General features: G+C 44.7%; 1 protein-coding gene across 7 annotated transcripts in view; it reads left to right on the top strand.

Moving 5' to 3' along the window:
- Sidt1 (SID1 transmembrane family, member 1) overlaps positions 1 to 21,687 on the top strand; it is a 93,036-nt gene extending 71,349 nt beyond the window's left edge. For 2 of the 7 annotated variants that reach the window (XM_006522237.2, XM_017317034.2), the window contains 10 exons: positions 56 to 173; positions 2,295 to 2,431; positions 3,823 to 3,931; positions 5,883 to 5,897; positions 6,837 to 6,913; positions 10,657 to 10,703; positions 16,426 to 16,531; positions 16,619 to 16,729; positions 18,283 to 18,396; positions 20,165 to 21,687. In XM_006522237.2, the coding sequence (XP_006522300.1) occupies positions 56 to 173; positions 2,295 to 2,431; positions 3,823 to 3,931; positions 5,883 to 5,897; positions 6,837 to 6,913; positions 10,657 to 10,703; positions 16,426 to 16,531; positions 16,619 to 16,729; positions 18,283 to 18,396; positions 20,165 to 20,227 (897 nt within the window). In that variant the 3' untranslated portion in view covers positions 20,228 to 21,687. The remainder of the gene's footprint in view (positions 1 to 55; positions 174 to 2,294; positions 2,432 to 3,822; positions 3,932 to 5,882; positions 5,898 to 6,836; positions 6,914 to 10,656; positions 10,704 to 16,425; positions 16,532 to 16,618; positions 16,730 to 18,282; positions 18,397 to 20,164) is intronic. The other 5 variants (XR_384572.4, XR_003951795.1, NM_001159419.1 and 2 more) reach the window with 5 other exon arrangements.
- The last annotated feature ends 5,234 nt before the right edge of the window (positions 21,688 to 26,921 follow it).

Here is a 26,921-nt window from a genome sequence, read left to right as displayed (position 1 = left end):
CTGACTAGTGTCTTTTTATTAACAATCCTTTCTCCCCCCCCCCTTTTTTTTCCAGGAATACGGTATTCCCAAACACTTTGGTCTCTTCTACGCTATGGGGATAGCACTGATGATGGAGGGCGTGCTCAGTGCTTGTTACCATGTCTGCCCTAATTACTCCAACTTCCAGTTCGGTAATTAGAACCTATATTGGTGACATAGATTTGAGTTGCAGGTGTCTTGTCCTGGAGCCCTTCAGAAACATCAAATTCATACTTGCAAGGACTTTAATGGCATTTGGGGTGAGCTGAAATGGCCTGAGCGTCCCTTGTCTCTGAGCAGGGCTCCTGCATGTTATATATTTGTTCTCCTTGGCCAACATGGAGTCTGGAAAACACTCTGCACTGCATGCTTATGTCACGGTAAGATGCAGTGTCAGGGGCCAGGCTAAGCAGCACTGCCTTTCAGACTTCCCACCATGTAACTTACCTACTTAAGCAGTTAGCCTGCTCTGGGGTGAAAGTAATGGCGAACTCAATTAAGAGTGAACCAAATGATAAGACAATCACACTGTCTGACAGCTCACTGACTGGAAGGTAGGGGGAGAAATGCCTTTGCCGCTGGCTTACCCAATGATTCTGACTTTACATCTCCGGGTGACCTTTTGCACATCCCTAGCCTATGTGTTGGTTTTCTCCCAAAGACAACTTCCCTCATGCTGGAAAAGGTATCCATAATAGCTCTTAGCTTCTTAGGTCTTAGGTCTCCTTCTCCAGGTTCAGAGCAGGTCCGAGGTGTCCTGGAGGACCTTACAGCAGGGAAGCATCTTCAGAAGAGGCCTCAGGATAATGGTCCCTCATACCTCAGTAGCTCAAACAATGATAAGTACATTTCTGAACATTCCCTAGGTGCTCATTAGCTCAGGTCTGGGCTGCTCCATCTATCAGCAACGGAATATGGATAAACTTTGGACCAATCACATCTATCCCTTCCAAGAGCAGGGTTAGCTTTCCTGAAGCCAAGAGGCCGAAAGGATGTTATGAATTGAAAAGACAGTAGACCAAATTAGCATTAAAGTGAAGAATGAAGGACAAGAGTGGTGGGCTTTGCCTGTAAACAACACTCTCGGGAAGCTGAGACAAGAGGATCTCTAGTCTAGACTACAAATAGTGAGACCCATCTAACAGTCACAACAATAAGATAAAAATGAGGAAAACAAGACCTGGACCCTGCCACCCACACTCAAAGATAATGATTGCTTTGGGTTGGTTTGGTTTCGTCTTTCAAGGCAGGGTTTCACTGTACAGCTCTGGCTGTCCTGGAACTCACTCTCTAGACCAGGCTGGCCTTGAACCCACAGAGATTTGCCCACCTCTGCCTCCTGGGTGCGGGATTAAAAGTATGCACCACCATCGCACACTGCGTCAGACTTTAACTACCTGGCTTGTGCACCTCTGTTTTCTGTTTAACAAGTTTCTTCCCCGAGTGTTCTCACCTGGGCTAGCTGTGTGAAAGCCTTTATTTCCTGCATCCACGCTAGCATTTGCTATTGTCAGGCTGTTAAATGTTTTGCTGAAGTTTTGAGTAGTATGAGCATCATGTTGTTGTTTTGTTTTCTGTCTCCAGAACTGTAGAACAGCTGGGCTGCATTTAGTGGGTAGCTATTTTCCATTAGTAGGCTATTATGCTCTGCATCATAGAGATACAATAGAGACACAGCAGAGAATGTGACTGCAGCATCTCAGAGTGCTGAGAACAGCTTCCATCTGACACTCATCTTATTGTCTCCACCCCCTTTTTTTTGTTTGTTTTTTTTTTTTTTGGTCCCATTGTCAAATATAAAGTTTAGAATGTACATACCCTTGCAAGTGAGGCAGCTATTTACTTACCCCATTCGATGTTTTCCTTCTGCGAACCAAAATACATTGGTGGATGGGGACAGGTTAGAAATAGAGGACACAGGATCTTCCTAGAGCAGTGGTTCTCAGCTTCTCAACGCTGCCGTCCTTTAATTCGGTTTCTCATAGCCTAGTGAACCCTAACCATTAAAATATTTCTGTTGTTACTTTGTAACTGTAATTTTGTTGCTGCTATGAATCATAATGTAACTATCTGTGTTTTCTGATGGTCCTTGGGGGTTGTGACTCATAGGTTAGGAACCACTGTCCTAAAAGATGCACTTAGTAGGGCTGCTATGTTAGAGACTTCTACACATCAGCAAATATTCCACTGAGCCACAGAGTAGGCAGGAGCTATAGAGAAGCTTGGAGTGGTGTTGCTGGGTTCCCACTAAGCTTCTTGACTTGGGTCCACAGACACTTCCTTCATGTACATGATCGCTGGCCTCTGCATGCTGAAGCTCTATCAGACCCGCCACCCGGACATCAACGCCAGCGCCTACTCTGCTTATGCCTCCTTCGCTGTGGTCATCACACTGACGGTCCTCGGAGTGGTGGGTGCCTCTCCATCTGCCTGCAGTCCGACCCTGAAAAGGGGGACTTCCCTTGGTGGAGGAGGCACTTTTTGTTGTGCATGTCTTTGTGTCGGGCCTTGGGGGCATGTGGGTTTGGGTCTGTTGGGGGCATGTGGGTTTGGGTCTGTCAGCTAAGTAATCGAACCAGAGGTCCTCTGGTTCGATTACTTAGCTGATGGTTTCTAAGCATGTAATAATCACCTGTAAAATCGAGTGAGGGTGGTTTTTATATTAAAATGAATTCCAAGCCATGCCAAAACTTAGATACATCTGAGTTGCTCGGAGAAACCAGCCTCAGAGAGAAATCATTTGTAAACATGCACGGACAGTATTTGCTGGCCACCTTCAGGTATTTGAAGAGCATTCTCTTCCCAGCTCTGGACTGACAGCCCCTCCATTGTTCTACTACCTCAGTCCATCTCTTCCCCCTCTCTTCCCATTTGGTTAGATAGCCATTACTTTGTTTTTCTGTCCACTGTACAGAAAGATTCCTGTGAGTTTTGAGGTAAGCAAATAAATTGCACACTAGGGCTAAAAGGCTTTCAGAAACATTTTTATTTGTTTATTGACAATTTCCTACGTGTATATAATGCGTCTCAAACACACCCACTCCCAGTTTCCTCTTCCCACCTCCTCAAGCCACCCCCAATGCCCAGCGCATCCCCTTCCAAACCTCAGCCTCTTCTTCATCTTCCTGTTTTTATAACCTCCTGAGACTAATTGGTGCTGCATGCATGAGAACAGGTGTAAGGCCATCCACCTGAGCATGAACAGTGCACCAATAGCCACACATCACCCCCCAAAATGGCTCTCCCTCCCCCAGCAGCTATCAACTGTCAGTAGCTCCTCATCTAGGGGTGAGGCCCCATGAGCCCCTCTTCCTGTTCACTGGAAGGCTGGGCCGGCTTGATCTTGGACAGGTCACCACAGCTTCAGTAAGTTCATGAATACAACCGCCATGTTACGTCCTGAAGACAGGGATTCCCAGCATGCCTCACCAGCCGCCAGCTCTTCTATCTTTGCCACTCCCTGCTTCCATCTTGTTCCATGAGCCTTAGGGGTGGTTGATATAATAATGTCCCATTTAGACTGAAGCCTCACAGTTCTCAGCAATTTGGACTAGTTATGAGTCTCCTCATAACTAATGCAAAGAGGGAAGTATTTCCAACCTTGGTTGAGAACAGCACTCATTTGTGGATTTGCGTATAAATATTTAGAAGATGATTTGACACCATGTCCTATAGTAACAGCTAGTTTGAGTTTTGGTTTGGTTTGGTTTGGTCTCTATGATAAGCCTCAATAAGAGACAATGATTCTACAGAGTTCTCTAGGGAAACCCCAGATCACACTAACCTTATCTTTATCCCTAGGTGTTTGGAAAAAACGATGTGTGGTTCTGGATCATCTTCTCTGCCATCCACATTCTCTCTTCTCTGGCCCTCAGCACCCAAATCTACTACATGGGCCGTTTCAAGATAGGTGAGTCAACACACACACTGACTTCCCTGGGGAAGCGATCCCAGGGCTGTCTCCCATCCTCAATGAACGTGGAACTGGTCATCATGGTCTCTGAACTCCCTGCCATCATTGCTTGTCTCTAAGAATATCTTCCTCCTTATGGGATCTATAAGCCACCATTTCTGTTTTCAGCTGAGAGATGTATCCTCCCACACCTCAGAGCTGGGCACACCTCCACCTGCTGGTTGCAAACACTCTGCAAACCACCAAAAGTTCAAAGGGCATTAAGTCAGGAATAGTGGTATGTGACTTTGATCCAGACACTTGGCAGGCGGAGCTCTGTGAGGATGGTCTGGTCTACACAACAAGTTCCAAGATAGCCAGGACCACATAGAGACACCCTGTGTTAAAAAGAATAGGGAGGGGAGAGCAGTGTGCTCGATATACCACTAGCCCTACATAGAGGAACCTTTCTCCATCTGCAGCATTCAAATAAGAGCATTTCTCTGATGCTAAATGATTGCCAGGCATGAATCATTCACTATTTCTAGATACGAGGACAGAAACTTTCGAGACCAGCTTCCCGTACTGTACTACTTCCGATTGGGTGGACTGAGTGCTATGTGGAAATTAGCTTGTCATCTCCCGTCAGTCAGCCATCATGCACTGAAGGACAGTCAATATGTTTTAGAGTATTTTTAAAATGGTTTTAGCATATTGGGAATCCTACTTTTAAAAACGCATCTGTATGTTTCAAGATAAATCATAGTCCTGCCCCTAATATTAGCAAAGATCAGGGAAAGAATGCAAATTAAAACTCACAAGCAAAATATGTGAACATTTCAAGTTATAAATCAAACAGTAAAGGATACTAAAAAGAAAAGAAAAAAAGAAAAGAGGGATGGGTGGAAGGTTAGAGAGAGGAATGAATGGAGAGAAAGGGGGAAAGAGAAGAGAAGGGAAGGGAGGAGGGAGGGAGAGAGGAAGGAGGGAGGGGGAAAAGAAAGGAAAGGAGCTTTCATTATAGCCTAGAAGGGTCAGGTTAAAATTTAGAATTCTTGTTCCCTCACAAGAACAGTACTTCCTACTCTGGCTCTGTGCTATGTCTCAAGAGATCACAGAGTCTTAAGGACATCCAATGTCTCATGCCTCAGGAGGATAAATGGGGAGGAGGCTCTCCAGGCTCTCAGTGTGGGTCCAGGACTATTGGGGGATTTTGAGGTCCAATAAATCCATAATGCAATCGCGTAGTGGAAGTTCCCTGTGTAGATTCCTCACTCAAAGGGTAATGAGGACCCTCTAAAATAAGGATCCTCTCTTACCCAAAGCAATCCAATGTAAACAAGTGTCTTACAAAATAGGCCTGGTGGTGGGTACCTGTTATGTCAGCAATTGGAAGGTGGAAGGAGAAGAATGGTGAGCACAAGGTCAGCTTGGCTACATAGTGAGGTCCCATTTTAAGTACACAAACACACACACACACGTCACATTAACATTGGTTCAGCTATCCCCAGCCTCTCCACCCATTTCCTCAAAAACTTTACTTCCTAACTACATGTTCATTTCTCTTTAGTCCTCAGGAAAACATGTAGGTAGAAGAGTCAATAGCGGCAATGAGTGGACATAAAACCACAGAGCCATTTGTCCTGTTTACTGCTGTGTCCCTTGTCCTCAGACCCTACAAATTAGACCTTGTGGGTAGTTCAGGAGAGCAAATGGGTGTCTGACAGCAAGGGCAAGATTGGAAGAGAAAAGGCCCTCGGTTTATTCTTTAGGGAAGAGCTGAGAATCTGAGACAGGCAGAGTCCATGCCCTCCATAGGGGTGGGGAACAAACATCACCTTTACAAATAGGAGGTAAAAGCCATTGTTTTAAGGGAAACTGAATAAATCGAGTGGCGGCTTACCTATTTGGCTTCCTTCTTACAGATCATTTCTCTCTCTTATTTCTTCTCTGCTTCCCGCTGATTCAGATGTGTCTGACACAGGTAATGTTCTTCCTCCCTTTGTAGGGGGTCTAAACTGTTCATAGACCCAGCTTGCTGTCTGCCAGCTCTGCCCCCTCTTTCCTTTCTAAGTCAGGCAGCCTGCATGGGAGGATGGTCTAGAGAAAGGCTTGGAAGCCACTCTGCATCCCAACCCACGCTGGGGTGCATCACTTCTTGTCTCTTGTATAGCCAGGTTCCTTGCTCTTTGTTAAATTCAGTCCCCAGAGGAACTGTGGTCCACTCTCAGCAGTGCTGGCTCTGGGTACACTCAATCTTACCTTTGAGGTCAGGACATGAATAGCTCACTGGAAGACAGCCTCCTCTGACCTTGACTCTGAGGGGAGCAGCTAGAGCTCTCACACCGAATGCCTTCCATTCCAAACATGACTTACGTGGGACTACATTTAAAAACCCTTTCCTGCTTTTCTCACCCTATCTTAACTTCCATTACCTAGTAGTTCTTTCTAACCATTCTTAGTACAGCCCAGTACCTCTTGGTTCAGAACTCAGTAACTCATCACTAAGTTGAGAAGTGTAGATTGGAACCCTTACAAGATAGATCTCCATTCCCAGTATGGAGAACAAGTAATTGAAGGTAGATTTGAGGATCCCATGACATCTCTCCTGATAGGAAACCCCACCAGAGTGACCCGTAAACAATGGAAGCGTAGCTGAAGGAACCAGAAAGGTGTCTGCTGTCTGCCATTCATGTTCCTTGGCAGCCTTTCTGCCATATAACGCATGTGCATGGTACACCCGCCAAAACAACATAATTTTCTACATCATATACTTATACCTGATAGGACACCTGTCAGGTGCAAAGCATTCTAATGGCTTTAATAGAGTGCCGATGGCATCCTCCTGGACCCCAGTCTCAGGTCATTTCCCAGTGTATGTATTTCCTCTGTGTGTTCTCATGGTGTGATTGTGTCAACACAGATCTGGGAATCTTCCGGCGGGCTGCTATGGTGTTCTACACGGACTGTATCCAGCAATGCAGCAGACCTCTGTATATGGTACGTGCATGTCCCTGTGTTCCTTGGCCATCTCTCAGAAAATGGAGGAACAGTGGGAGGGCCAGGCTTCGGGCAGTGACTCAAACCTCCAGAATTCCAAAGGACCAGATGGCCTGAGCTGGCTGCCTTCCAGTCAGTAGGGAATCATATTGCTTACGCTTTTAAAAAAGATTTTAAAAAGCGGTCCTATTTTTATAAATTAAATACTTGCTAGTCTGTAAAGAAGATAAAGGAAGTATATATACACACACATACATGCACCCCAAATTTTTAACATGGTATATACGTTTTAGTCTTATTTCCTTTTCTAGAACTTTGCCAATGACTACTATATCTACATTACACCCGACACTTCCTCTTCCTTTCCAAATTTATGACCTCTTCAATTATTATTGTTACATATAAAAATAGCTATATACATACATACACATGTATATGCAACCCACCAAGACTACTTAGTATTGCCCATATATGTACACATGTTCAGGACTGATCACTTGGGATTGGAAAAATTATATGGGAACTCCTCCCTGGAGGAAACTGATCCTCCTTCTCTAAGTAGTCACGGGTCAGCTGTCCACATGGAATTTTGCCCTATCCTTGACGGACATCACATGGAATACACCAGACATTTAAATAGAAATGATTACTGTGAGGAAAATCAAAGCAGAATGCCTTTGTAGATAATCTAAACAGATGCCATTGTGAAAATGAAATTTCACACTAGTAATCGTTTCACCAAGACAGCAGGTGTGAACTGGCATGGCTCTGAGCAGATCATCCCTTCTGATCACATTCATTGATGTCATAGCTTATTTACTGTTGCTGTGACAGGACACTTAGACCAAATGCCACGTGTGTGGGCAAGGGCTGATTTGCCTTACACTACCAATCACAGTCAGCCACTGAGTGAAGTCAAAGCAGGACCTCAAGGCAGGAACTGAAGCAAAGACTATGGAGGGGTGCTGCTCACTGGCTCGCTCCTCATGGCTTGCTCAGCCTGTTTTCTTACACAACCCAGGACCACCAGCCCAGGGGAGGCACCACCCACAGTGTGCTGTGTCCTACCATATCTATCAATAATCAAGAAAATGCCCTCAGAGACGTGCAATTATGGAGCCATTTTTGCAGGTGACATTCCCTCTTCCCAGATGACCAAGCTTGTGCCAAGTTGATAAAAAAAAAAAACTACCCAGAACAATTGGAACTGTCACTTTCTACATTATCACCTGTGTACATTTTTATAGCAGAAACATTATTAAACTGTAGTCACTGTTTGATGGTTGGAATGCTTCTTTAACATTCTCCCCTGTAGTCCTCATATTATCCATTTCTTTACTAAGCCTAAGAGTGTGGGGTCCCAGCACTGCCTTGGTTTCCTGGCCATTGACCTTGGAAAGTAACCAACTGAAAGGCCACTTACATCATCTGCATCCTTGGCCTTGGCTTTATATGGTTCTGTGCTCAGATCTGATGCTGTATTCTGCCCTGGCACACAAGAATTCAGTAAGAGCCCAATTAATAATCATATAATCAGAAGGATTTCCACATCAAGAAATATGACGATCTCGGCCTTTCAAGTTTGGGTAGGAAAAATGGAGAGTCTTGAAGAAGGAGGGTTTCTTTCGGTGAGAACTATGACGTCCAGCAGGACCTCTGAGTATTTTGGGAGTTGTGCATGCCTGGGCCATAAGCCAGGCAATCAATATCTAAAGTGTAGAACAATTAAGACTGAGCAAAAGGCACAGATTCTGCCCATGCTCAGGGCTCCTACACATGCAGAGCTGCCTCAGGCTGCCGCATGAAGCAGCATCAGAACCTGCCATCAGCCTGCGGGTCACACAGAACTGATCCATGTAATGACAGGTTTCAAGGCATACCTACCATCACACAGAATGGCCTGGCTAGCCTAACACCCCTTTGTGCCCTGCCTGTTCACATCTCCTTCCTTTGGTCACTGCCAACTGATCTGCCTCCACAAGGGTGCCCTCTTGTTTTGCTTTTCTCAGTGTGTCATGTGATTGGACTCAAGTCATGTGACACTTTCTCAGACTCATCTCTTTCCTTTAGAAACATAGCCTTCATATTCCCATGACATGGCAACTCACTTTTTTTAGTTCTGAATACTCCACGGTTGAATAGTACTACCGTTTATTTCTCTGTGAACCTACAGGAGGATGCTTGTGGCCTCTGGGTTTGGATAATTACAAATAAAGCTAATGTAGAAATCACAAGCAGGGTTTCTTTTCTTTTTCTTCTTTTTCTTCTTCTTCTTCTTCTTCTTCTTCTTCTTCTTCTTCTTCTTCTTCTTCTTCTTCTTCTTCTTCCTTTTCTTCTTCTTCTTCTTCCTCCTCCTCCTCCCTTTTCTTCTTCTTCTTCTTCTTCTTCTTCTTCTTCTTCTTCTTCTTCTTCTTCTTCTTCCTTTTCTTCTTCTTCTTCCTCCTCCTCCTCCTCCCTTTTCTTCTTCTTCTTCTTCTTCTTCTTCTTCTTCTTCTTCTTCTTCTTCTTCTTCTTCTTCTTCTTCTTCCTCCTCCTCCTCCTCCTCCTCCTCCTCCCTTTTCTTCTTCTTCTTCTTCTTCTTCTTCTTCTTCTTCTTCTTCTTCTTCTTCTTCTTCTTCTTCTTCTTCTTCCTCCTCCTCCTCCTCCTCCTCCTCCCTTTTCTTCTTCTTCTTCTTCTTCTTCTTCTTCTTCTTCTTCTTCTTCTTCTTCCTCCTCCTCCTCCTCCTCCTCCTCCTCCTCCTCCTCCTCCTCCTCCTCCTCCTTCTCCTTCTCTTCCTCCTCCTCCTCCTCCTCTTCCTTCTTCTTCCCCCCCTCCTCTTTTTTGGACCAACATTTTCAGCTAATTTGGATGCATATCATAGAGAGAGATTGCTCAATCACATAGTAAGCAGGTAGTGGATTTTTTGTGTGTGAAAAACAAAATAAAACACTAACTTGTCCCGCAAAGTGGCAGAGCCCATTTGTCTTCCTATACACAGCCTTTTTGGTAAACAAAATGTTCTGGCGGCTCCATATCCTCACCAGCATCTGGCAGCAGTGTTTTAGGTTTTCACTAATCCAATAAGTGAATAAACTTTTTTCATTGTTTTTAGACAGGGTCTCTCTATTGTAGGCCTAGCTGACCTGGTACTTGCTGTGTAGACAAAGCTGTCCTCAAATTCAGAGATTCGCTTGCCTCTGCCTTACAAGTGCTGGGATTAAATAAATTTTTTAAAAAGACATTTTTTTAATTGGATGGATCACTTAGGAAAGCAGAGAATTGGTCATATAGGAGAAAGTATAATCAAATAGAAGTTTTAAGTAGCAGCAAAGGCACAAGAACAGATGGAGAGTATAAACTTCATTCAGAGTAACCTTGACCATGTGGACGGTCCTCTGCATCTCCCAACACCCATCCCTTAGGGGTAAGACTGAGGTAAGGAGTGAAAATTAACTGTGCAGTCAGGGGCACGGGAATCATAGCATCAGAATACTAGCTAATGAGTGATGAGTACCTGTCACTAGCCTCCTGCAGAGAGGTGGGTCCAGCTGCTCAGCTCCACTAACCCCTGTGTGGACAGCCACACCCTGCTTTGTGGAGTTACATCCGTTTGTAGCCAGGTCTTGCTGTTCAGCCTGGCTGAGGATTAGAGCAGAAGACTCCAGGTTTGCCACAAGGCCATCGCTTTCCCACAGGTGTGGTTCCTCCCAGGGAGTTGCTAGCAAAGCAGTCTCTCTCTAATACTCTCCTTTCTCTTTTGCAGGACAGGATGGTGTTGCTCATTGTGGGAAATCTGGTTAATTGGTCCTTGTAAGTGGAATTAAGGGAGATGATGTTTTTATCATAATTGATATATGTAATGTGCATTTTAACGTGTTTTCTTGCTGTCATTTTACAAGGAAATCTGAAAATAAGGAGGCAGCTAAACTAAACTGCTTGTCCTAGAGACTTGATAAAAAGGTATCCTTCCACAAACAATAATAAACACTAGGAGGCTGGAGAGATGGCTCTGTTGGTAAAGGCACATGCTATAAAACCTGACAACTTGAGTTCTACCTCCAGAGCCTACAGGGTGAAAGGCAAGAAGCAGCTCCACTAGTTGTCCTTTGACACACACCCCCATACACACTGCTCATATATGCTCATATACACAAATAAATAGCTAAATAAAATATTTTAATTAAATAACAGCACTAGGAAACTCGTACACTAGTGAGGGCTTCCTCTAAAACCCCGTGCTTTGCTGAACACACTTTCTTGATAGTTGATGCATTGATAGTATTTGCTCAACAAGACAAATATCTATGTGGACAAATTGACTCGATGGATGCATGCATGGATGGATGGATGGATGGATGGATGGATGGAGAGAAAGAAAGGAAGGAAAGAGGGAGGGAAGGAAGGAAGGGATTGTGCCCATGAGGGCAAACTGCAACACAATTTTAAATTATCTTGTAGAACTTTGCATAACAACTATGCAGGAGACATTAGTTTTTAGAAAGTACTTCTTTCTTCCTTTGTGAGTGTGTGTGTGTGAGAGAGAGAGAGAGAGACTTTGCTCTTTCTTTCTCACCTTCTTTCTATCTCAGTCATATCACTCTCCTGTAGTTTGTCCCCTTCCTGCTCCTTGTCCTTCCTTCCCCAGGTGAGCATGAACCAGAGGCACGGCAGATGCGCCGTCTCTGTTACTTAAAATGATCTTACGTAACCCACTCACACTTCTAACACATGACATGCTTCCTCGATGCCTCGAAAACAAGTGACTTAGCTAGTTTTATTTATGGCTCTCAGCTAATATGCTTCTCCAGCTCTGTGACATTTGATAGAAAAAAGACTCCCTGTTCCTGATATAAATAAGGACACCATCTCCCCACATGACAAAGTGAACGGCCTCGCTTTCCTTACACAGCTCTGTACGATCCCGGGTCCAAACAGGAGGTGTGAAGTTTGATGATGACCCATAATTTTGTGTTTCCCTGGCAAGGGTCGGTCTCTCTGTCTCTCTGTCTCTCTGTCTCTCTGTCTCTGTCTCTCTGTCTCTGTCTCCCTCTCTGTCTCTCTGTCTCTCTGTCTCTGTCTCTCTCTGTCTCTCTCTGTCTGTCTCTCTCTGTCTCTGTCTCTCTCTGTCTCTGTCTGTCTCTGTCTCTGTCTCTCTCTGTCTCTCTCTGTCTCTCTCTGTCTCTCTCTGTCTCTCTGTCTCTCTGTCTCTCTGTCTCTCTCTGTCTCTCTCTGTCTCTCTCTGTCTCTCTGTCTCTCTGTCTCTCTGTCTCTCTGTCTCTGTCTCTCTCTGTCTCTGTCTCTCTCTCTGTCTCTGTCTCTCTCTGTCTCTCTCTCTGTCTCTGTCTCTCTCTGTCTCTGTCTCCCTCTCTGTCTCTCTGTCTCTCTGTCTCTGTCTCTCTCTGTCTCTGTCTCCATCTCTGTCTCTGTCTCCCTCTCTGTCTCTGTCTCTCTGTCTCTCTCTGTCTCTGTCTCTCTCTGTCTCTGTCTCTCTCTCTTTTCCATATAGGCACAGAGTATTGAACATGAATGTTATTTGAAAAGAATCACTCTTTTGGACGGAGTCTCCTGTAGCCCAGGCTGGCCTTTTGCCACCTCCTGACTGCTGAAGTTATAGATGTGTACGACTGTGTCTCGCTCACCTCCGTTCTTTTCTTTCTTTAAAGCAGTGGATGAAACAGGGCCTCCAGCATGCTAAGCAGGATCTCTCCCACTGAGCTGCACACAGCCCAAGTCCATTCTTTTTTATTTCTTTAATAAATTGTTCTTAGTACCAGACTTTCCTTTTTTTAAAGATTTTATTTATTCGTGTATGTGAGTACACTGTTGCTGTCTTCAGATACACCAGAAGGCATCGGAATCCATTACAGATGGTTGTGAGCCACCACCTGGTTGCTGGGAATTGAACTCAGGACCTCTGGAAGAGCAGTCAGTGCTCTTAACGGCTGAGCCATCCCAGCCCCTAAGTTCATTCTTATGTACTCATTAGATGTTAATTCTGTTAATCAGAATATACATGCAAACATGTGTTTACAGCAGCAGCAGTCTATGACCAATCTTTAGTATTTACAGATCCCATGTTTGTAAATGACAGCATCTACTTACTGGTCATTATTCATTTGTGTCTTCCCCCAAAAGAATCATTACCATATGGCCCTGCTGAAAAACTCTGTGTGTGTGTGTGTGTGTATGTGTGTGTGTGTGTGTGTGTGTGTGTGTGTGTGTGTGAGTAAGACAGAGAGACAGAGACACAGAGACAGAGACAGAGACAGACAGACAGACAGACAGACAGACAGAGACTCATAGTTGGACTATAAAATTCAAGGCCTTTAATAACAGCTTTGCACTTGAAATACTTAGGAGTACATTTTGAGAGACATGAGGTATCTTTCTTCTGAAAATTTAATTGCTTTATTAGGAAATATAAAAGGAAATTTATCCAAGTGGAGAGAGGTGCCAGGATCTGGGCTGGAAGATAGATAACTGTTCTACAGTTAATGTGTGAATTTAAAGTAGAGCTAGAATCGAGATAACAGACTTTTATTTCAAAGTACATGTGCTTAGGCAAAAGTTTCTATGGTCTCTGAGAAGCAAGGTTAACAGAAGGAAGGAAGGGCCATAGATGTAGCAACTACTCCAACATTATCTAATGGAACTTCCTGGAATTATATAAATGCTCAGCCCTAATAGAAACTACTAACATGTGGACGTTGTGAAGTTGAAATGAAGCCAGTGTGTCTGAGAAACTGGCTTTTCAATTTTTATTTAGTTTTAATTAATTTAAATTTAGATAGCCATATGCGATGCCACACAGGTTGGCATAGTCTAACCCAATAAGGCAATCAAATATATTTGATATGTGTCAGAGTAAAAAGGATGGAAGCAGATGTACTGGTTACACACTATCACCCAGATACTTTGGTCAGCTGCTGAGGCAGGAGGATCCCAAGGTTAAGACCAGCCTGGACATCTACATCAAGATCCTTTTTCAGAATAAGATACAAATGGCTCAATCCCCAGTGCAGTTAAAGAAAATAGAAAGAAGACAACAAAAATCCTGACAAAATACTGTCAGTTTAGATTTCATTACATTTAAATTTTATTAACATGTTATTACATATATGTATGTGTATATATATGTGTATATATATATATATATATATATATATATGTAATTTAGTGTGATATCTCAGTACATGCATACAGCATACACAATCAACCTCACCTTCCATTCATCCACCCTCCACTTCCAAATGTCTATTCATCACTATACTTCATTCAGGTTTGATGTTTGTTTCCCTGGTAGCTAATGATCTCGATGACTGTCATACATTTATTGACTGTGTGTATATACAGTCTTTCGAACGGAACCTATTCAGATCATCTGCTGTGTGTGTGCAAGTGTGTGTGTGTACAGGCTCCTACACCAGGGAGCTTTTTCTGGTCTTTCTGATCGTCTTTCTCTATTGCGCTCCACTTATTTTTTTCAGTAAAAATTCTCACAGTGAACTTGGAGCATAGTATTTTGATGAGGCAGCCTGGCCAATGAGGTGCCAGGATCTACCTGTTTCTCTTCTGGCATAATGGTTTGCTCTGCCATGCCTGGGGATCAGAACTCGGGTCCTCATGCTTGTGCAACAAGCACTTTACCCTAAAAGCCAAACCTCATCTGCCCAGTTTTAAGTTGTATTACTTTCCTTTTGTGTTATTGTTATATGAATTCTTTGTATTTTGTTTCTTTTTCTTTCTTGTTGATGTGCTAAACCCGATGACAAAAAGCAGGGAAGGTTTCCTTTCAGATCACAGTTGTCATCCATCATGAAGGGAAGTCATAACAGGAACTAACAGGAACTAACAGGAACTAAAGGCAGGAACCTGGAGGCAGAAACTGAAGCAGCTGCATGGAGGAACACTGCTTACTGGATTACTCAGCCTGCTTTCTTATACAGCCCAGGACCATCTGCCTAGGGAATGACACCACCCACAGTGGGCTGGGCCCTTTCACAAGAATTGATCAATAAAATGCCCTACAGACTTGCCTACAGGCCAACCTGATGGAATTGTTTTCTCAATTGAGGTTCCTCTTCCCAAATAGCCCTATCTTATGTCAAGATGACAAAACTAACTAACTAAAAACAACTACCCAGGACAGATTTTAACCCAAAATAATCAATCCGGTATTGCTGGCAACCATTTTCTCTCATCTTCACTCTGTGAACTGTATTCTGTGTAGAAGCTTTTTAGTTTGATAAAACCCTACTTTTCAATTATTAATTTTTGTTCCCTAAAATCAAGATACAATTGTTTTGTTTTATGCTATGTTCGCTTTTCTTGAGACAGGGTCTTGCTATCTAGTCCTGACATATCTGGCCCTTACTGTGTAGCCCAGGATAGCCTCAAACTTATGGCAGTCCTCCTGCCTCAGCTTCCAAAGTGCTAGGATTACCAGTATACATGATCCATCACACTGTGGGTTTTAAACGTATATTATTTTTAAACAGGAAAAAATCCTTTAAATAAGGAGATGAAGAAGAGTTACATGCCATACCAGGTATGGTGACATGGGCCTTTAATCTCAACACTTGGAAGGCAGAGGCCAGCCTGGTCTATAGAGCAAGTTTTAGGTCAGCCAGGAATACACAGAGAAACCCTGTCTTGGAGAAGACAGGTTACAAATATTTTGTTATACTGAATAGAATTTTAAAACAAATTTAAAGTTAACCTTCAGACAGAATAAACATTGGTGCTAAATTAAATATGGACAGTTGCGTAAACTCATAACATCTGTCAAGCCAATTACTAGGGTAATCATACTTGCTGCAATCGTGTCTGATGAACTCATAATTTTTTCCCAAGGATTTATTTTATATGTGAGTACACTGTGGCTGTCTTCAGACACAACAGAAGAGGGCACTGGATCCCATTACAGATGGTTGTAAGCCATCATGTAGTTTCTGGGATTTGAACTCGGGACCTCTGGAAGAGCAGTCAGTGCTTTCAACCACTGAGCCATCTCACAGCTCTAACTAATAATCTTAAATGTAAGCAAATGTGGTCTATCCCAAGTGTTCACTTATCCCCAACAGTGCTGTTTATACTCATGAAAAAAACTAAAGGATTCTGGGAAAACAATTTTACTCAGAAAGGAAAGATGGCTCTTCACATCTTATAAGAACTTTGTGAACCCACTAGAAGTGAATATAATAAATTAAAAGTTTTATCATTCATTAAGTTGTATAATTGTCACTCAGCATCTAAAGACATTTCAATTACCAGAGGACCACGTGTACACGGTGGTCCTAAAAGATGATGTGGCCAAACAACATGGTGGCCATCTTGACTTGTGTAAATGCATTCTAGATGTTCACACAATACCACACCCACCTGCTGTGCATTTCTCAGAATGTAGCCCTGCCATGAAACAATGCAGGCCTATATTTAAAAGTGTGTTATCAGTGAACGCCCCAGCAGTGGTTAAGGATCCACTCGTGGTACCCCCTTTTACCTTCTGCTAACACTCTATCCGCATCCACAGTGCCTTCTTTGGATTGATCTACCGGCCCAGGGACTTTGCCTCCTACATGCTGGGCATCTTCATCTGCAACCTGCTGCTGTACTTGGCTTTCTACATCATCATGAAGGTGAGCACTCGTGCGCGAGGAGCTGGCCGCACCAGGGGCCTGCCGGCAGCTGAGGCTCCAGCTTCAGTGGTTTCCATCTCTCCACAGCTTCGAAGCTCTGAGAAAGTCCTCCCGCTACCAGTCTTCTGCATCGCGGCCACTGCCGTGGTGTGGGCTGCGGCACTGTACTTCTTCTTCCAGAACCTCAGCAGCTGGGAGGTAAGAGCCCTGCTCCTTCCTTCCTCCCTTCCTCCCTTCCTCCCTTCCTCTCCCTCTTCTTCTCCCTCTCCGTCTCCCTCTCGTCTTCTTATCCTTCTCCTCCTCCTTCTCCTTCTTTCTCTCTCTCTTCTTCTCCTCCTTCCCCTCCACTTCCTCTTCCTCCTCCTCCTTCTCCTCCACTTCCTCTTCCTCCTCTTCTTCCTTTCTCCTCTTTCTCCTCTTTCTCCTCTTTCTCCTCTTCCTCTTTCTCCTCCTCTTCTTCTTCCTCTTTCTCCTCCTCCTCCTCCTTCTCTTCTTCTTCTTCTTCTTCTTCTTCTTCTTCTTCTTCTTCTTCTTCTTCTTCTTCCTCTCTCTCTCTCTCTCTCTCTCTCTCTCTCTCTCTCTCTCGCTCTCTCTCTCTCGGCAGTTCTTGCTTCATCATGCCTTTTGTACCTTCCTCCCTCTCTTGCTCTTTTGCTTCTTATGTTTCCCCATTATCTAAATTCACAGCTTCTTCAGAAGAGAGAAGGTTTAATGAGCACACTTAGTCAGCAAGTGACCTTACTGAGGTCATGCTACATCAACTTGAAAGCCCTGTAGATGCCACAAACATCTTCTTCACTGTCTCCTACAGTCTGTTTGCAGAAGATATTTAACACTTGATTACCATATTGTCACGGTCTCTCTCATCATAGTCGTCATCCATCAAATGCAGGGGTGGAGCAGGGCAGAGCAGGGCAGGGTTCTATGTCTGTCTTGTAGGCAGGAAAGCTGATGTCTCATAAAACCAGTGCTGTGTCTGAAGCACATGCGTGAAGTCTCAACTCTACCACAGCATCAGCACATCTGATTTTAGAACAGTTGTATGACCCCAGAAAGAAAACTAGTGAGCAGCCATTTTGTTTCTTCTTGAAGTAGTAGCACTTGCCAGCCATTACCCCGCCTTCTATGGCTATAGAGTGGTCAGTCTGGGCATTTCCTAAAGCAGTGGTCCCCAAGCTTCCTAATGCTGCGACCTTTTAACACAGTTCCTCATGATGTGGTGAGCCCTGACCATAAAATTATCTTGTTGCTTCTTCATAACTGTAATTTTGCTAGTTATGAATTATGATATCCATAGCTGATATGAAAGATCTGATGTATGACCCCACCCCCAGCCCCAAAGGAGTCCTGACTAACAAGTTGAGGACCACTCTCCCAGAGGTAGACCCACATACCATGTGCCCCTGAGCCTGGTTTTATCCATGCAGAGTACAGTGTAACAGTGTCTAGGTCCTCCATGGAGTGGCCCTGCATCAACATGTCCTCTAATTACTGAAAAGTCTTGCCCTGCGGGACACAGTACAGTACGTGTAACCAGTCCGTTCATCTCTTGATGGACATTTGAGTTATCTCCATTCTGGAACTATTATACACATTGTTATAATAAACGTTGCTTTGAGCTACTGTATGCACAATCCTTGAAAGCTGACTTTCTGGGCGCTTAGTAGGATTTTTGTAGCTTCCTCAAAACCAAACCCTGAAATACTCAAACCATGGGATTCTTGCCTATATCTGTCGCACTTTCCCCACAGGGGACCCCTGCAGAATCCCGGGAGAAGAACCGTGAGTGTGTCCTGCTGGATTTCTTTGATGACCATGACATCTGGCACTTCCTCTCTGCGACTGCCCTGTTTTTCTCATTCCTGGTGAGTCAGCTGGGTCTCCCCCTGTCTTAAGTCTCACAGTTCCCTTCTGCTCCTCGAACCTTTATTCCTTCTGGTTATTTCCTGCAGTTCTTCATTGCAAGTCAATGCACTCACCATCTCGTGGTTTTGGTTTTTTGTTTTGTTTTGTTTTGTTTTACTGTAACCTTGTGTGATATCATAACTTTCATTTTCCTCTACTTTTCAATGTTTGGACACACAGAGTGACCAAACTCTTTTCCTTAAGTTGCACAGTGCCCTTGGATGGAGTTGGTTATTGGATTTAAATGCTCAGAATTCCCCCAGGAACCACTTAGGGCACTCACTAATTCATCCGTGGACTTCCTCCTTTTCATAATAGACTCTCTTCCTTCCCTTCCTCCAGTCGTCTCACTATGGATTTTGTGAAGATTAAGTTCCCAGAGAAGCCACCTAATGAGCATGTTCCAAATCTAGGGTCCCTGTAGTTTGCTGTGCCCCTTCCCAGTATCCATGAGTAGACATGCTTCTAGAAGATGACCACCGTCAGCATTTAGTCCTCCCCCTCCCCCTAATTAAATGTCTGTGGTGCCTGAACACAGGCTGGGGTGATAACTGGGTTGTCACTGCAAGATGGCTTCAAGCCCTCTGAGGCCAACCATGCAATCACACAAAAGCAGAGCATGGCTTCCCTCTAGTGGCCAGTGTGGAAAGTTCAGCCAATCTCTCTGACCCTTGGACTTTTCCCATAGGGGGACAAAAGATAACAAAATGGAGCTAGTGGTTCTGTGTAGGGTGGGAATTGAAGTGCTCTCTCCCTCTCCCTCTCCCTCTCCCTCTCCCTCTCCCTCTCCCTCTCCCTCTCCCTCTCCCTCTCCCTCTCCCTCTCCCTCTCCCTCTCCCTCTCCCTCTCCCTCTCCCTCTTCCTCCCTTCCCCTTCCCTCCCTACCTCCTACTTCCCCTTCTCCCTTACTTCCTTTTTATTTTAATTTTTTCTTTACATAAATTACATCCCAACTGCAGTTTCCCCTTCCCCCACTCCTCCCAGTCCATCCTTCCTCCCTCCTCCTCCCCTAGATCCACTCCTCCTCTATCCCCACCCCCACCCCCCAAAAAAGAGCATGCTTCCCAGGGATGTTACCTGGACAAGGAATAATAAGTTACATAAAAATAGGCACAAACCTTCATATCAAGGCTGAACTATGTGACACAGTAGGAGGAAAGGCGTCCCAAGCACACAAAAGAGTCAGAGACACCCAAACCCTTGTTAGTGGCCCTACAAGAACCATATATGGGCCGGGCGCAGTGGTGGCGCACGCCTTTAATCCCAGCGCTCGAGAGGCAGAGGCAGGCGGATTTCTGAGTTCGAGGCCAGCCTGGTCTACAAAGTGAGTTCCAGGACACAGCCAGAGCTATAAAGAGAAACCCTGTCTCGGAAAACAAAAAACAACAAAAGAAGAACCATATATGGAAGACCTAGCTCATACCCGTACAGGGTCTGTCTGTGATTGTTGATAACCTCTGGGAGCTCCTATGATCCCTGCTTAGTTGATCCTGTGGGTTGTATTCTAAAATTCTTCCTCCCTCTCTTCTTGTACAGCGATTGCTATACTTCATTTCCCTTAGTCACCATCCAGGACACTTACCCAAGTATTTTACCATCCTCTGGCCTGAGCTCCCAACCTTCACAGATACAATTGTGAAATAGACTGTGTTCTATCTCATGTGCCTTCTTCCTGTTTAAGATCCTTTCACGGATGTTCTCTTCCCATCTCCAACCCTCTCACTCCAGGTGCTGTTGACCCTGGATGATGACCTGGATGTGGTCCGGAGAGACCAGATCCCTGTCTTCTGAGCACCCAGCATCACAGGGGGAAGACGGAGCAACCCACCTTGGTGCTGTTTTGTGGAAAACACGGTGAGTGTAGCAGCTTGCCCACTGCCAGACGCTCCACCTGCCTGGAGGGAGTCAAGGGTGTCTGAATTCACACAGGAAGAGCTTGGGACTGAACTAAACCTCAAGAATGGTAGAAGGGATGCCCTGTTGCGCACAGAGACATAGTCTGGAGGCTCAAGAACCTCTGTTTGCAACGTAGAGTTCAGTCTAGACACAAGCTGCATCAGGCCAGCTTCTCCACCTGGCCCCTCCCATCCTCATAGATATTGACCAGAGAAACCAGCTACTCAGACCTCCCACCTAGAACCTTCAGTGTGGCCACTTCCACACCTCTGAGACACCTGCTGCTATAGAAGGCCAAAGCACCATCGAATTCTTCCCCGGCCTCTTAGGGGACCGAACTCCTCAGAATACGGTGCAGAAGTGGGACCAAGTCCCCACCCAACTGGAGACAGACATTCTAGTAAGTCAAGCTAAGTCACCTCTTCAGAAGGAATGCGGAATTCCTGGCAGGGCTGGGAATGCTCTGGGATGGGATGTAGACATGCACACTTCTGAACGTTTGTGGATCCAAGGCCTGGGTGATTACCTGCTTCTTCAGGTCTTCATCTCACTGTTGGATGCTGACTCTGCACTCTGATGCGGCCTTCTTAGAAGGTCCCTCTTTCTCCCTAGACTTCTAACAGCTCCAAGATGGACACAGATGGAGAAAATGCTTTCCACAGCAGTGGAAGTGATGGACAGCGCTTAGTGGCTGAGCATTAGACAGGCAGCATTCACCTCAGTGACTCTGGATCCTGGAGCAAAAAAGCAACCGTGCTTGGTGGTCCCCAGACACACAGCTCAATCTATGCCCATTATAGCCTTTTCCCGGGATTACCCTGCTGTCCTCCACACCTGAACCTGTCACTTACGCAGATCAGGGTTCCCGACTATCTGCCCAAAGTTCCCAGCAGTAACTCAGGATGGGCACGTGCTCCTCCCTCCCCCCACAACTGGATGAGTCACAGAGGTCATGACTAATCACCTCTTACAGGATCCCATTCTCTGTTCCCAGGAGGATGTAAAAGAAAAAACAAAAAACAAAAAAGCGCAATGTTCGAGCTTTCTTCTCTCATGCCACCTGGCAAACTCGAGGAGAAGCCCCATTTTGATCAGGCTTCCTGGTTGTGTGGAGTATGATGTCATCAGAAAATAGACATATAAGTGTGTGCACACATGCCTACTTGCTTGTGAAATCGAAGTTACTCCTCACCTGTGCTCTCTTGAGCATTTAGTAAGGAAGTGGATGGGGCAGGCCTCTTTTTGAAAAACTATCATTCTTTCTTTCAAATATCTGTGTTCAAATATGTGTTTTGGACGTTTGAACAGCAAGCTTCTCCTGGTTTTAAAAATTCAAAGATAATTTCCATGAATAATTTTGTGCCGTCTTTCTTCCTAGAATGCTCTCTCGTTCGCAATTTGTTTTCTATTATTCTTCGTTATTTCAAAAACTTGTTGGCCTCCATGGGTCATATGAAGGCTATCAATTAGATGGTTGTCCTAGTCAAACATCTTTAAAAAAAAAAAGTTCCAAACAAGTGAGGTTTTGTGGCTCATGCCCTTAATCCCAGCACAGGCAGAGGCAGGTGGGTCTATAAGTTCAAGGCTAATCTGGTCTATAAAGTGAGACCCTGTCTCAAAGCAAAACAGAAAACGTTCAAATCTGGTTGCTTATGGCTGCCTTGAGCTGATTCTTTCAAAGCAGTCCTCCTGGTTTGGCATCCTAAATGGACCCACTAAGGAAAATATGAACAGTAACGTCCATCCACACAGTCCCGTGGCCTGAGCAGATAAATATAAAGGCACACGTATCTGTCTTGGAAATTTGTTTGTGGGCAGAGAGGCAATGGAAACAGGAAAACAGAAAGGGCCCCATGAGGAGGGAAGAAGGGAGGGTGACTGTGCCTCTGTGTCCCAGTGCTCTGTGGTGTCCTGGGCTGTAATATTCACATGTCCTGCTCATTTCTGTTCTTTGTAGCAGGCTAAAGAACCCCAGACCAAACCTGCCTTTAAAAATAGACCTTCTAAGTCACATGTTGCTGGTTCTTTCTACTGCACAGGTCTTATGGTTGGACATCAGTGTGCTTCATCTGGGACATTAGAGTGAGTGCTGGGTTAGAGGAGGGCCATGGGAGCCTCAGGATCTAACACACACACACACACACACACACACACACACACACACACACACACCCTCCTCCCTCCATGCCTGTGCTAACTCTCCATCAAGTTTCTGCCCTTTGCCTCTTAAAAGCAGAGGCGAAGCTAACTGTGAAGTGTGGACAGTCTTGGCTGAGGACTCGCAGAGGTAAAGAGAGCTGCTCAGTTGGAGTGGAACAGAGATGCAACAGCCAGAGGAGCGAGGCTGTGCCTGTAAAATACGAGACCTTCCCACCTCTGACAAACACTGGGGCGGCAGCTGCACCTGTTCGCGCTGGATGCCTGGGAGATTCGCCTGGTTTTATTTTAGCCTGGTTCAAGAGGAGCCGGTGGAAAACTGGAGTCTATCTGGGGAAGGGACTTTCCATGACTAAAGGCAATCCCTGAGCCAGCAACTGGGGATGAAAACAGTTGCAGCTGCTTTCCTGCTAACTCCGGGCAGCCTGCAGAACGTTCTGTGTGTTTGCAGAATGCATGTGTCAGCACATCAAGTGATACTCAAATGTTTCTCCTTCTGAGTGACAGGCACCCTGTCTGAAACTGTGGGAGGAAAGGCAGCAGCTAAGAGACTTTTGTATGTGTGTGTGTGTGTGTGTGTGTGTGTGTGTGTGTGTGTGTGTGTGTGAAAGCAACAGTCAAGCCTAAGAGAGACCACAGAGTCAGGCCTTTAGTCTGTGAATGTCAGCCTACTGGCTGGGTGACCCCAGTTAAGCTGTGGGAACTCCGATTCTCTGTGTAGCTGCACAGCACTGTGCACGGCTCACAGAATGGTAAGGACCCAGGAACATGTGTTATCGGCACAAAGATGGTCCTCAGGACTCACTTTCTAACACCCACAGGGATGTGGACAATAACAGAGCCTTCAAGTGTCCCCAGGTCTCTTCTCTCAGATCCTCCCTGGCAGTCTCCATGTCTCCTGCTCTCATCTGCTGGAGACCCCAGGGTTGGGAGGTCTCTGGACCTTCAGAGGCGAGGCTGAGATCATCATCTCTCCAATCCCTAGGCTCCTCCTTGCCGTCCACCACTGCATTTTTCTCTTGATCCCAACTGAAAATCTTTAATGCTTCCAAAGTTGGGACTTAGTGCAGAGTCTGGCTAAAAACAGCATCAGCCATCTCCACCCTGTATCTCCAAGAAGAGAAAGCTTCAGTTTTCTCTTTTACAGTTCCTGACACCACTGGAATCTGGTGACTGCTATGTGTAGTGTACCCCACACTCTTACCCATCAGCTCAGGGCTCCCACCAGCGGGCAAGCTGGAGGCTCTGCCTGGAGGGAGGGAGCCTCAACCTCTCAGGTACCCAAAAAGGCCCTAGAACAAAAGACAAGTGTCAAGTCAGCCACAGTGACTCATCTCCTGGCAAAAGGAAGAAAGAACACAGCATGCAGATGGTTTGCTCAGCCTGAAGCTGGCCAAGCCTGGCTCACTGTGATTCCACATGGAAGAGAAGGAGACCATGTTGCTTCCTTTGCTTTCTTTCGCTGCTCAGAGGAGACAAGATACGAACATCTCCTCCCTATTAAGTCACCATAGTCAACAAAGCTGAGTGTCCTCTGTCGTTAACACATACGAATTCAGGCAAACTTAGCAAGCATCCCAGAGCTTTTAGAGTAGAACACTATAGTAACGGTTTTAATTTGGATGGGCGTCTACTACTATAGAAATCTTTAATAGTGTTTTACAAGATTAAGTCACTCACACCAACTGAACCAGATAAGTAACAAACAAATGCTACCAAGCAATATCTGAACGTTACCTTCAACTTTTATGTTGGATATTTGTTTTATAAGGTTTCTTTCAAACTATTTGCAACTTCTAACTTTTATTACTCGAACATGCACATACACACGTGTTACTCTGGGTCAGGGGCATGGGAGAGTACATCACATAAGATTATAGCTATACATTAGCTTAGGATGTAGAGGCTGACCGATTATATGGAAAATCCAAGGAAGTAAGGATTGTTGTCACATTGGTCTCAGAAAGGCAGGCAGGCTAAGTACAAAACAAGATAGACGTATTTAGCTTTAAGTGACTCTCTAGTGTATTATTAACTCTGGTTATAAGTTCCAACAAAAGTTCATCTCTTAGAATATAAGAGATGCTTTTATAATAATGCATCTCCACACCCAGCACTCATGCAGGGCAGTTTATATCTATCTGTAATTTCAGATCCAGGGAGATCAGATACCCTCTTCACACCTCTGTGGGTAACTGTCTCAGGCACCTCATGGTATACCCCACCACCATACACATGTATACACACTCAAAAAAGAAATTCCTCACTTCTAGCCTATAGCCTTTGGCTTCTGTGAAGTCTCTGTGACCCAGGGCTCATCAGCTTCACTGGATATAAACAATGGTTAACCACATTGGCCTTTAAGCAACACTACACTTTAGTCAAGAGCTAAATAAAGGGTGTGTGGCCCATCTCTAAGTACATCACAAAAGGAAAAGAGAAATCAGGTATTCAGTTCTATATATCTTACTCTGGGCCCCCTTATGCTAAATCTTGATATTCTTTATAAATAAAACTTTCAGTCCTTTACACAAAAGGTTATCTAAAATGATTCAAAGTATCTTATTTTAGGATAGTGAAATGCCATCAAAGAGTCCGATGTGCACTTTGTGGATTTTATTACACTGCGTATGCAAACTCTCACCTGGTACCAGGCAGGCCTCTTCCATGAAGAGGGTGGATTTTGTCTTCTTTACTCTGCTTCTAGAACACAGGACAACTTTCGGAGTAATCTTCTTTTTAGGGGGCACATTGCCCTTTACTTTCTTCCTACAACTCCTCTATTCACTTCACTCAATAACTGGAAAATATTTGGACTGTGCAGTGGGAAGAACCAGGGCAAAAGACATACAGACTTTTATATCCTGTGCTCTATAATCCAAAGGAGAAGACAGATCAGAAACAAATGATTACCATGTGTTTATTATAAGCAAACAAAGAGTAAAAGAATAGAGTGGCTTCATAGAATTCTTAGCATTTGTCTCAGTCACTGTTCTGTTGCTGTGAAGAGACATCATGACCAATTCTTATAATAGAAAGCATTTAACTGGAGGCTTGTTTACAGTGTCAGAGGTTTAGTCTGTTATTATCATGGCTGGGAGCATGGTAGCATACAGGTGGGTGCTGGAGCAGTAGCTAAAAGCTACATCTGGCTCCACAGGCAGAGAATCAGGGGAGAGGAAACAGACCCTGGGCCTGGAAAACCCACCCCTAATGACATACTTCCTCCAACAAGACCACACCTTCTAATCCTTCTAATACTTTCAAATGGTGCCAATACATGGCAGCCATTCTTAGCTACATGTTGAGATCCTGTGGTGGTAGGATGGGGTGGATGGGAAGAAGATGAAGGGAGATTTTAAAGAATGAGAAATCTTAAAGACATAAAGTTTGCACTAAAAATGGCTCCAGATATGCCTGAGAAATTCCAGTTGACCTTCAAGTGTTAAAATAACATAAAAGATCATGAATGGAATGCTACAGAGAAGGAAAATAACAAACACTCAACTGGAAGATGAATGGAAAACCTGGTTGAAAGTTGTCTCAAACAGTCATGGTTTCCTTTCCTTTCCTTTTTTTCCCCTCCATGAATGACTTCCATGATGTAGCCCAGGCTAGTCTTCAACTCATAGTCCTCCTGGCTTTTCCCCAGTTCTGAAACTACATCCATAAAATCTCAGCCAGTAGCACTTTTTTTTGCTGACTGCCTAATGGGGAGGAACACAGGTAAGATTTCAGCCTAAGATATTCCAAGAAGGCACGTGTATTAGACAGGGTTCTCAAAGGGAGCAAACTGAATAGAATACAAGCACACATATGAGAAGTGTGTGTGTGTGTGTGTGTGTGTGTGTGTGTGTGTGAGAGAGAGAGAGAGAGAGAGAGAGAGAGAGAGAGAGAGAGAAATCTATGAGGGTGGCTTATAGGCTATAATCCAAGTGGTACAACAATGGCTCTCTCAAGACAGAAAGACCAAGAATCTGGTAGTTGTTCAGTCCTTGAGACTGGAAGTCTCCACAGCCCAAATCTGGAGCTGGAATCCTGGAATAGCCCTAGAGAGTCTTCAGTCTACATTGGAATCCCAAAGAAATGGATTCTAACACCAGAGAAGGAAAGTCCCAGGAACAGGACAGATGAACTTGCCAGTGAGAGTGAAGTGAGCAAGCAAAAAGCAAAGTCTCCCTTCTTCCATGCCCTTTTCTGTGGGCTGCCACCAGAAGTGTGGGTCTTCTGACAGCACAAGCATGGTCAACTGTTTGAGTTCATAGTTTTCTCCAGATGCGGTCAAGTTGACAACCAAGATTAGCCCTTGAGAGTACACAAGTGAAGACTGGACACGGAGGGAAACTCAATTGCTTTCAGGGTAACAAAATGAAGAGGTAACATACAAGGGAAGAAAATGGCATAACTTCCTGGACAGCAGTGCACAGTAGTG

The sequence above is a fragment of the Mus musculus genome, chromosome 16, assembly GCF_000001635.26.
Source record: "Mus musculus strain C57BL/6J chromosome 16, GRCm38.p6 C57BL/6J".
Classification (NCBI taxonomy): Eukaryota; Metazoa; Chordata; class Mammalia; order Rodentia; family Muridae; genus Mus; species Mus musculus.
This window is presented reverse-complemented; position numbering and strand designations above follow the sequence as displayed.